At 36.4% G+C, this 12,468-nt stretch overlaps 1 protein-coding gene across 3 annotated transcripts in view; it reads left to right on the top strand.

The window, feature by feature from the left end:
- a (arc) overlaps positions 1–12,468 on the top strand; it is a 40,055-nt gene that overhangs the window by 15,567 nt on the left and 12,020 nt on the right. Inside the window, exons 1-2 of one of the 3 annotated variants that reach the window (XM_089868602.1) lie at positions 3,935–4,067; positions 4,219–5,516. In XM_089868602.1, the coding sequence (XP_089724728.1) occupies positions 5,018–5,516 (499 nt within the window). In that variant the 5' untranslated portion in view covers positions 3,935–4,067; positions 4,219–5,017. Of the gene's footprint in view, positions 1–3,934; positions 4,068–4,218; positions 5,517–12,468 lie in introns of those variants that run through there. The other 2 variants (XM_089868601.1, XM_089868603.1) reach the window with 2 other exon arrangements.

The raw sequence follows: 12,468 nt of genomic DNA on the forward strand, positions 1-12,468 counted from the left end.
ATTCTTCAAGAAAAATATTACCATAAACCAGAGATTTGAAGAAGAAGAAAAAAAAAAGATTTTAAACTTAGCGTACTTAAACTTATGTTATGACAAAAATAAGGCAAAAACAGATTTGTTCGATAATGTGAAATTGATCCCGGGTAGTATTTTGAATATGGTGTAGGTTTAGTACTGGAATAGAAGCTGCCCTTTAATCTGATTGGTTTAAATTTAATATGAACAAACATTTTCTACACCAGTGAACTAACTATTTTAACTACAGTAAAACGGTCGGTTCTTTTCGGAGATTTGCGGCGACACTGTACAATATTATACGAAACACTTGATTAGTTCAGTTCAATTCAGTTCATGGACGAATGTATATCTATATATAGGGGAATGACCCTGTTGAGTAATTGTCTGATAAGAGAAATTGGAAGAGAGAAAGATTTTTAGCCGTGGCTATCAAACGCTGTCAGTATTTCTTTTTTTCTGTGGCATCGGTAAAAAGCATTGCTAGAATATTTCACGCTCCTATCCCATTTTTTCCGGCACGTTTAGGCTTAGAGAAAGAATGAAAATAAAAAAATAGACTTGGTTTTGGTGAAATCTTTCTGGAAGAGCTATCGCTCGCCATTCCATAGAATTGAATTCCTTCTCCATGTGGGCTCCATCTTAAGAAAAAAATCCGCTAGTCAGTCCCCATAGTTTGACCCCTGAAGTTGACCCCCGTTAAAGACGAGATCTATTTTATTATTATTATATTGGAAGTCAAATCGTGAATATGTTTAATTTAATACGTGAATATTGTTTATAAACGCGTGGAGTGCCCCTCGAATTCCGTTTTTACCAGGTGATTCGGAAGAATTCAATATTATAGGGTGAAAAGAATGCATTCTCTCTCCTCGTGAAGTACCACGTGCTTCGTTGGGTAAAAAAAATATATATTTTTTTAAATTCCCACGACATTAGGCCTAATATTCCGAAACCGGAAGTGACTGGTGTTCAACACGTGCGTGTTGTCGCGTAATTTACAGAGTAATTCCCCCGCCTTTTCGCTTAGTCATTTTATAAAGACAAAAATATGGCGGACGCCAAACGTAACAAATTCTCCCGAAAACTTTGTGAAAATATTGTACTTCAAAATATTTACTTTATTAAACTTGTCAAACTTTTAATTATACACCCGAGTTGTTGACAAGGCGCTAAACCAAAACATCGGCTAAAGAGGGAGAGAGAGAGAGAGCTTGGAGAATATCCCCGTTTTGTTTACCTATTGCCCAAAAATTAACATTTTTGAAGTTCCGCCAAAATTTCAAACTCCCCTTCTAAAGTTTTAATATCTTTTTTGAAGTAACAATAGCGAAAACCTACGATACAATTTAAAAGTTTGAAATTTTTGTTGATGCAAATGGGAGTTAGTTTCTAAGCCTATTTTTGTTTAGACTATTTTTCTTTCGAAACTAGACATAATAATATAGTTGTTTATTTAAAAATAAACAAGTAAAAACTAAATATAATTGTAGCTTGGCTACCAGTATTACCCACAATACACTGCAAAGTTTGAGAATTAACGCCCAAGGTGTGTTTGTGTGTGTGTGAAATACCTTTACGGTCGAGTTGAAAACTTGAAATAAGGCCAGGTTTTCTAAAAATTCTTTGCAATGTATGGAATGGACAGCTATTTTCTACGTTTTTTTTTTAAATGTCAAACAACCCTTGTATTTTCCAACTAAACCTTTAAAAGCCTTAAGGCTCAGAGCGCCTTGTCTATAAAGGAAGTTCACTGACCCCCGAGTCCGCAATAACAAAAGAATTTGGTGGATTTTGTTGTTTGTTTCAGTTTCAAATTAGTCTGAGCGTGCCAATTGACTACAAAATTCAAAGATATTACATTTTACCCTAAAAAATGTTTTGCGCATTTTCTTTGTTCTGGTCGGTTAATCTTACGTGTAGATATTTGTCATTACATTAATGACACTCTTTGCCTTTCTCCGTATTAGATTCTTTATGGAAATTAACATTAGATGCCACTACTAAATAGGACATTGAATTTTGTAACCAAATGAGACAGATTAGTTTGGAATGTTTTAATAGAAAAAAAAAAATCAGGCCGTTTTTAACGCTTTCACGATTAATTTTAATTAATTCTAATTTTTCCTTATTGGAATAAATTATTAATAAATAAATTATTCCGTACTATTTTCATTGAATAATTTAATAAATTCATAATTTAACGATACGAAATATATAAATAAATATTCAAATGAATGAATGGTATTATAATAATGTAATATTTTTTCCTCTCCTTCAAATATAATCATTAATAGGGAATATATTAAACTCGTATGATTTATCGTTGAAAATTTGAATTTTGTAGCGATGGGTTTTTACTAATGGCCCCCTTATTAGGGAAGTATATTAAACTGAAGTAATAGAGCAATAAATATTAAGTAAATATAACGCTAATAATGGTACTCTTACTTCGTGTTTATCTACTTTTGTTACCAAAGATAGACCATTCCTACGGTACGTTAGGAAACGTACTATTTGAAAAAATATATTCAATTTTAACCTTACTAAAGCCATTAAGAAAACAACGCGTACCTACGCCTATTAAGGTCTATACTAAAACCAATTTTCTAACCCCATTCGCGTTTTATTTCTTTTAACTTTAAAATGGAATTCTCTCAGTACGAAATAAATCACATTTATATAGTATAGAGCCTGCCTTTAACTACGGTATATTCTTAAGGTAAAAAAGGAATACAATTCCCGAGTCGTTTCAGCTCGTTTTGAAACCAAACTAACTTTTTTTAAAACTTTCTTCTGGAATAAAAAAGAAACGATAAGCAAGTAAGGCCTGCCCCCAGCTTCTTATTGCTACGGAGAAGAAGTTGAAGGAAGGAAAATTCCCTTGCCAGCAATTTTTCTTTGCCTTCGAATACGATGCGCGGCTATAATCAAATATAACAGTTCCATAAATTATTCTTCCCAATTTTTTTTTTTTATCTTTTTTTTTCTTGCAAAAAGTCTCAAGTCACGATATGATTATATTTTTACAAATCGAGGGGCTAATCACTCCCGAATTCCTCTTAATTGTAATCGATGAAATATTAGTAGTTACGTTGAGTGATGGGCCCCTCGAAAGGGACATATCGTGCCGAGAACATCCCCACCAGGGACCTTTAAGATAAAACTGTAAGTACATCCATAAATGAGTTTGATATAAAGGAAAAATACCGGTAAACTTACTCCCTGAGGACCCCCGTTAAGTTTTATCCATTATTATATTTTGAGGATTGTTTTTCCTTTAAATTTTTAAATTAAAAGTATTACTAAGTTAATTTTTGACGACTTGATATTATAGTGAGACAATATAAATATAAATGTATTTATTGATCTCTAAATTTTCAATTAAATTTACGTTTTATGAATTTCGAAATGAAATTTTATTGCAAGTTAATAACAAATAGGAAAATGGGGTTAAAATCTGACTAATTTGAATAATCCTTAAACAACCTTTAGTTTAAATCTGATAAACAACTTAATTATCACCGCAATTATTAATTTCTAAGAAATGAAAAGTGGTTTGCATTCGTACAAAGTCGTAAAATTCGAAGAACAAATAATATTTCGACATAATTTAACCTCGTTTGTAAAATTGCCGCCGGTCCCAAATTATAAATTAAAGTCCATTCCAGATATATGTTCCACGTACGCGACGCTACGCTAATATAATTATTATCATAGTTTGAAATGACTTTAGTCCCAAGAAATATTTTAGAAAAATTTTGAAAACATTTCCAAATAAATCTAAAGGTTGTTATACTCTGTGTATCGTGTTCCTAGCGAATGGATGCTTGTTGCTGTTATCTCGTAGCGATTAGCGAAATGTTTTTTAAGCCGAAATTGCACCACACATTTTGAACTTACGATAATAACTGTGAACTAGGGGTTGCGCTGTGCAGTCTTAAAGAGATAAACCCCATGAATATTTAACTGACGCGCGAACTTCTTCCCCTATGTTTTAAATTCGAGGAATAACTCGACTCGAACGGAGCGATAATGGTGTCAAATGTCACGTAAATAGTCTAATTGTTTTTAGTCATCTCAATATTTGCCTAGCCAATACTTGAACTAGTAACAACAAACTTTGTCTAGCCAGTAGTGAAAAACTATAGCCTAGACTCTAAACAATTCTTATGTATTTTCTTTTTTTACGTCTCGTTTCAGTAGTTACAAGAAGAGCCCGGTAATTTTCGGGAATCGAATTACAGCAACGATATAAACAATTTCCTTCGTCAACAACAACCAACGTCAACTTCAGCGCTGCCTGCCGCATCTTTACCGTCTACTACCCTAAACCTATCCCGACTAGTATCTTCTATCGTAATAGCCCGGAGCAGTTTCGGCTTACGATCTGTTTGATTATATATACAATAGGGTACCCCAGTGTAGTTCCAGAGCGCCCTCCCGTTTATAGCCATCTGCGGGAGACTCTCGTGTTTATATTATAATACCCAGATACGCGCGGTGCATTGCTTGCATCCAACTTAAGTGAAATTTTACATCAATCGCCTGGCCTAAAGACCGACCGAAGATTTCGAATTAATTCGTGGTACAGCGCAACCTGGTGGATGTTGAGATATTCCAATAATATCCACTGAGGGGGAGTTTAATCGCGATTAAAATCAACTCTAGCGTATTCCATCGGATATTGCGGACGTCACTCCGGAACCACTCGAGTTGTTGGTATAAGATATTCAAATAGGACGTTGGTAGATTACGATGAAGAGGGATTTTCCAGTCGCGATGATCTCGAAACGCGTTGTTACGCTAATTATTCCAATCTGGAAGTACGCGAATACGCCGCGTTGCATTGTGGGATAATAATCCCATCCATCCTTCAAGGGTTTTCCAACGTTGGAAGGAAGATAAGCGAGAATACTTACAATATAGCCGAGTCGTAGGCTAATAACAGTCATCATAATTTGGTGGGACTCTTCTCTCTTTGGGAAAAGGACAGGATAAGATGCGATTATTTCGACGACGTTCCCCTTCTCCTCCTCAGCTGGTTCGTCTCTCTTTTCATTCCTCGGAATGGGACGCGAACGGCAGCAGCGCCGCCGATCGGGATTTTTACGAAACAGGATGGGAGAGCGAGGAGGAGGATTCGAAATCGGCCATCGGCGCCACCGATTTCGCTTGCAGAAGACGAGGACGCGGGAACTCGACGGGTTCTACGCTGGACGAACTCTTCGCGAGCGAAACTAAAGCCTCTTCCTCGTCTGGTTTGTCCAGAAACTGGAGGTTTTCTTTACCCAGTTTACCGAGCGCCACTTCGTCCTTCTCTGGCTCTTCTTCGGGTGGCGGCGGTGCGGGAGGAGGCGACAGTAATTGGACGCGGGAGACTGACTCGCCACTTGTTCAACACCGGGACTTTGTAAATATGATATCCATGCAACAGGGACATCGGAAGTTGGCGCCATTGGCTACCTTCACCACGGAATCGCCCAAGAAACCCAGAAAGGGTAAGTTATCTTTGTTTTTTATTAGTTTTCGCGTATTTGAGGACCACGCGTTGATGACACCGTGAGGGTAAGCACCATAATCTAATGGATTGCAATAGATATTTATCCATTGTTGGGTCTAGTGTATATTCCTCCCTCGCTCAGCATTAATTAAATAAGTTGTTGTCAGGCCCTCTGCGCGAGAGTTAGCCAATCTACTCGAGTACCTATTACTAGTATTAAAACTAAACTTCTAGCTTTTCTCTTTGCTCAACAACTATGTTGCGAGACTGGGGACGGTAAATCTTGTTGCAAAAGTTGGAGTTAAACGCGCGATAAATTAAACGCATGACGTCACAATTACTAAATATTTGAAATACTTCAATCCCTGAAATATCTGTCCATCCAACCAACTTTCACTTATTATTTTTTTTTCATTCGTGAAATCTGAAAACCTGATTCGAGCCGTTTACCTACATTGAAAATAACGTTTCGCGGCGCTCGCTTGGCTGGCTAACTTTTTATTAGAAAAATAAAGAGTGGTGGGGGACACCGTGAATTAAGTCATTACTTGCCATTGTTCATACATCACGAATTAGTAATTTATTTCTCCCTTTCCCTGGTAATTATCATCGCGAAGTAATTGTATTTATTCCTGGCATTCTACCGTAAACATTGCTAAACCAAACAAAAGGCAGCAACGCGTGAAATTGAGGACAAATCAACCCGAAATCCAACCCAAAACAAACGGACGGAAGGTCCTAAAGTGACGTAAAACGTTTTACGCGCCTTTTTTATTATAGAGAATTACAAGTAAAATCTCTCCTAATTATGTTACTTCAACTGTTGAGCTTCTGTCCTAAAACCGAGGCGGGGGAACGTGCTAAATATGGAAAAAACACAAAAGACAATTGTCATTATTATTCAGGGCGCGCTTTGCTAAACGAGAACTTGAGAAGCCATTGCAATGGCATCGAAAAATAAAAAAAAAAAAACAATAGTGGGTGACCCTGTACCGAAAAAATCGGTGTCATCTTCCAAAACTTAATTTCATCTCACCACGTCATCTTCATTAATTGTTATTATTAAAGAAAAAATCAACGCCTTTTTTTCTTTCCCGAATCCTTTAGTTAACGTGGCTTCTGTCGCGTTATAATCTCGAGATTGTTCCGAGGGGACAGCCACTTAATCGGTTATATACGCTATGTTACATCGATTGATTGCTCTTAATTACATTTAAAAGACTCTATCGGTGTACGGAGAAATTGAGAAAGTAGTTAGCCCCTCGGATTGGCTGGCCTCAAAGAAAAGGGGAAGGGTAGAAAAATACAATCAGCACGACTTAAATTTTCCGAACAAAAATAATAATTTTTTTTTATCTTATAAAATATTTTAATAAAATTGAAGACGAAAAGGATGTTTCGTGATACGTTATTTTAGTTTTAAGTTAGGATACTTTTGCCCTAAAATTATTTGGGCAAGTGGCGCCGGCTTCGTGGCTTCCTAATAACAGGATTTCTATTCTGGCAAATATATACTTTTTTTATTATTATTATCTCTTTGGTATAAATTCCTTCGCGTTTAAGTATTTTGTTCGCCCTCGGATCATTAACGAAATTGAAGTTAACCCTATTGGCGAGTAAATCCTGGTTAACCCCCCGTTTAAACTCATTCCCTTATAGTACGCGAACATCGATAAGCCATCCGAAAGAGTTCTCTAGGCATATAGGGCAGAAATTAATCTTTGCCTGTAGATTTTAATGAAGGAATTTGACGAGGGGTTCCTCACTCGTTTACAAATAACGCGAAATATCTTGATTTAATTTTTATTAAAATATGTTAAGGAATTTTAGCGAATACCCCCTCGATACGTTACCCTTAGGGGGATCCGAGATGCGAGAAAACCGGTAATTTATTTTTCCTTTAACTTTTGATATATATAAAAAAGGATAAAAGGCGAGTGATGGCACGTTCCCCTCTTTGACAGTATTAAAACTGATAGAAAAATAAGAAGATATGCCGCGTACGTCCTGACCATTCCTCCAGGGTATCTTTGATAACAACACTGTACGCGCCAAACGTCTCAAACGTGCTTCGTCTATTTTTTTCTTCTTGCCCGAAGACTTAAGATAAGCTCCAATCTCCTTCCTAAGCCTTTGCCCAGTTCATACTCCAAAACCCACGAATTATCACTATTCACTCTTCTTTAATTTTTGGATCAAAACATAACCTAAGCCTCGGTGACCAACCAGATTGATAGCTTTCGAGAAACTTTCTTTACTCACTCACTCACTTTCAGTTTTAACTCGGGTACACGCAGCTTCGGAACTAAGTACTGAACTGATCTCGTTTTCTGTCGATTCTGGCGACGCTACTACGGGAACTTCAAAGACCCTTTTACGTTTAAACTTTGGGAATGGTTTGCCATATGGATTAGAAACAAAGCGGGAGAAAGGCAGTTTCCCGTATTCACTCAAATCACCTGGGAAAACAGAACTGAACTCACGCGATATTGGACGTTTCCTGTAAAATTTATAAAATCTCCCTAGGGTCTGGATTTCACTAGAAAGTGCTAGATTCATAGCATAACCTTCTTTAACCTTTCACGGATTTTTTTCTTCGTGTCAGACTGTACCAGCGTGTCCTTAAATAGCGATTTAAAAGTGACGATTCCAGGCCTTCTCTACCATTAGACTCTCAGGATGAAAAATGAGGTTTTAGAACTTTCCATCTTCGTCTTTGTCCGTTCTATTTTTCCCTCTCACTGGACCCTCTCTCTCTCTCTATACACATTTAGGCCTAAATTCGAGTCGGTGCCTCGGGGGCCATGTCAAGAAATCTCCCCAGCTATTCTACCAGAGCGTGCTTGCATGCACCACTCTTCTCTATAGAGAATATATTCATTTTCTCCCATGAGTATTGACCTTTTATATAGACCGACAAGGGCTAGAGCGAGCGTACGCGTTACTGGTTACCCCAGAACAGGGAACTGTTTTTTTTTTGGAACATTTTTCATGGCAATACTGAATTTATTCGTGAATTACATGTCGGTTTTCTATCCAGGCTTTCAAGCGTAGATTGAAAGGACCCCTTGCACGTGGTAGTGTGGTGTCATGTGGAAGTTTTTATTATTTTCTTTCTATAGAAAGTAAATTTATTTACCATAGACATGCGCAATGCACTAGCCGTTATTGGTATTGTCCTGTAAATCCTTTTGTATGTTTACTTTTTATAGTTCAATATATATTTATCGGGGCCCGTTTATAAAAAAATCTTGTTTATATTCTTCATTTCAAACTTTATGTTCTACCCCTTGGTTTATCCAATCCCCTTAATAGCCAAGCAATGTGTCTACTCAAAAGTTATCGTCGCATTTTGGACGAGGCACCACCACTAGAAAAGGCAATTCTAAAGCCAAAATCCAGCCATTTTTATAAGGCTTAGATTAAATCTATGGTGCAGCGAGGGTATTTTGACAATGTTACTTACAACTTTGCTAAGATACCGCCAGTGTACTTAACGATATCTTGAATAACAAGGGGAAATTTCAGACTTTATTTTATTTTTTTTTTAAATTCCAGGTCGTTAAAGAATTAAATGATTAATGACTTGATTCATTAATGATCGGTTTAAATTAATGGTTTGGAAATTAAGCTAACGTAGGATAACATTCAACAAAGGTCATTACAAAAATTTACAAGCCAAATCCATGGTTCATAAAAACATGAAAAATAAAAAATTAGGGAAATTTCATATTTTTTATTTTTATTATTAGAAATCAGGGTTAAATTGTTTTTGTTAGCTTTCCTTTATTTATGAAAGAAAAAAAAAACCCATCGGTTTTTCTAAAATTATACGAACCCTGTGAATGAATTGGAATTTACTGACTTTGATTTTTTCTCGCATGGTGAACTTAAGTTAACGTGTTTGTGGCCCCGTATCTTAATTTAATATACATGATCGCATCGATGCGTTCTGTTATTTTAAAACATCAGTGTTTATAATTCCATGGGAAAATCTCTTAACATCGAAAAGATTCCTTTCTTTAATACTTAAGAATAGAATTAGATTTAAATAACAAATATCTTTGACCTCATTTTATCCCAACTAACAATTCTATAGTTATACTTAGTGGAGAGTGATTAGCCAGCTATTTGTGTCAAACATTGTTATTATAAGGGTGGATTAGTTATTCGAGGTTTATTTACCTTCTAAAAGAGTAGTGATCCCATATAAATTCTGATTTTTTTTTTTTTTTTGCTAGTCAAAATTTATTAGTCCTTTGACCTCTAGGTAATTACTCCATCACGAATGATAGTAGGAAACCCACTAAATTACGGTAGAATAATACTATCCTATCTTCGAATAACTAATGAACGCTGTATAGGAAATACGCGACACCAGTCCAGTGTTATCGCGTGAAAGCGTGTTAGAAAAGAATTTTAACACAATGTAAAATCAAATTAACTAAAAAAAAAGGTCCGGCCTTCTGCTATTTCCTTTTTTGACGTTATCGTCAAATTCTCTTCCTCCTAGGAAACCCCCCCCCCCCAAAACCCCCGCCTCGTTAGACCTAATTTTTCAAAAATTAAAAGCGTTTGCATTTTATATAGGAAATCCCTGAAAAAAAAAAATGTTTTAATATGTTCTGAACAAGCCGCACGTAAAGCTTGTTAGAAGCTGGCTTCACACGTTTTGCTATTACCCTGGTATCGAATCTCCCTGCATGGCCATTACTTTGGTCTCTCGTAGTGCTAGTATGAAGTGCGTGTGTACCAGCTTTAGCAGGGGATTTTCAACATCTGCTGCCAAAATTGTAATTTATTCTAACGATTTTTAAGTTAGGTCGATTTTAGTTAGGGCCTGCTGCCGTAATTACATTGTACCAAATTTTGCGGAGTCCAAGCAGGCAAAAAGCTATCAAGTACAGCGACGACCCCAGTCAGGGTTTATATTGCCAGAGGGGTAAAAAGTCATTATGTCCTTGGGTACTCGCTCGAATTTTTTTTAACTCCCATAATACATTGCGTTGGAATGACTTTCAAAGTAAAATTATGTTCAGAAGTTAAGGGAATGGGGAAAAAGTGTTAACCTTGCTACCAAGATAACGAGGCTTGAAAATCGAGGGGATAACCACTAGTGCAATAAGTAATTTAATTTTAATCAGTACCTAATTTGATTTTTTTTACCTACGGTGTGTTTAACCTTGCTTGGAAATCGAGGGGGTAACCACTAGTTCATTAAATATTTTTTTTTAATTTTTCGTTGTCGTTTTGAAATCAGTGCCAGTTTTTCACTCAAAGTGATATCCCCTCGCTTAGACCTAAGTGATAGCCAATCAACGATCGGACCGGAAGTAGGCTGATCTCGTGCCATGAATCATATAGATAATAACCAATCCAAAATCAATTTCAATCATCTGCTCCATATTTTCTCATATTTTGTTTAAAAAAGAAAAGAAAAGAAAAAAAAAACCGTGATAAATATTTATGAATAGAAGTATTTTAAAAAGGAGGCCGTAGAAAATGAGTGACCGGCTTCTTCCGACCACAAAGAACTATTAATTATGATTGCCATGGAGGAGTGATTCAAAAGTCGGGGGAGACCCAACTAGGGGAAAGTTATTATACAGCTTTCTCTTTGCTTTTGCTTACTATTTTAATATATTTTTCTTCCTTGTATATCGTTCTTAAATAATGTATCCTTAGGCTATGGGCCAACACCAACTAAGTTAGCTAGCTATAGAACGGGATTCAAATTATAAGACTCGAAGGGGCCTCAATCATTCGCGCTGCTAATATAGCTAGCTAACCACAAAGAGGGCTACTTTCATTTATATTTTGAGCTAAAGAAATTATTTTTAAAATTAATAATAATGTCTGTCTGGAAAGTTATAAAAAGTAGAGCTTCTTCTCTAGCAATAAAATTGTTGCCGAATCATCGGTTAGTGAAGGGTTTGTTTGTTTTTTTCTATAGTGATGTGTTTTTAAAAATTCAGGTTGAGGCCATAATGACAAACAGTATTTTAGACAAGTCTAACAAGGTCTGTATGACACAATTAGGGAGTAACTAGGGTAACACGAGGGGGTTTGTTTACGACAACACTTGTCAAAGTTTACCATATAATCATCACGGGATAACACTTTTAAAAATAGTTTTCGACAAAAGTTGAAAGTTCTCTTAGGAAGTAGGCTTAGTACTTGTCTAATATCCAGTAATGCCAGCCAATTTGGCAAAAGTCTCTCGACGTGTTTTCAAACACTTGATGACGCGCTTTACTACGTACGATAAGAACTCTCTCTTAAGAAGCTTTTAGACATTCTTAGAGTCGGTGTCGCCGGTTTTAATCCTTAAGGTCACGGTGCATGCCACTTCTTTCTATTATTAGAAATCTTGGGTGTGTTGTGTATATATTCTATTTTTTGATCACTTGTTTTGGCAGCTTGAGATGAAACAATCGACAAGTGCCAGCGACTGAATGTCTCGAAATTAAACTCGCGAGCTAAATTAAGCAACGTGAATTTATTACGTCATTTTATTTAATAACTAATTAAAAGTTAATCACTCGAAGATAATACAGTATTTATGGCGTTTTCCGGGTCATAATTAGTTGGGGTTAATGATAATTATCATTAATTAGACCTCGAATAATAAGGAAATTGACCCTAAAACGTAAACTTTTCTACAGTAGGTCTTGACATTTGAAAAAGGTCCTCTTCTCGCTCGTTGATGAGGGGGAAATCAATTAAGGATGAATTAGGCCTAGCTCTACTGGTACATGTATTGGCAATTCAATCCCCATCTTTTCCCTCCTCCGTAATGTAATATAATTTGTATGGTACCACCCCTTCCGAATGCAATGTTTCTCTCAACTCTAGCTTGTAGCTTGGTAGGGGAAGTACTGGCGGGGTTTGTATGCAGCAGCCTGGAGGACTCCCTCGATGTTTTGGCAAGGCTTAGCTAATAGTAATAG

Source organism: Phalangium opilio, unplaced genomic scaffold, assembly GCF_054372755.1.
Source record: "Phalangium opilio isolate 3A_F unplaced genomic scaffold, DU_Popi_V2 ptg000024l_1, whole genome shotgun sequence".
Taxonomy (NCBI): domain Eukaryota; kingdom Metazoa; phylum Arthropoda; class Arachnida; order Opiliones; family Phalangiidae; genus Phalangium; species Phalangium opilio.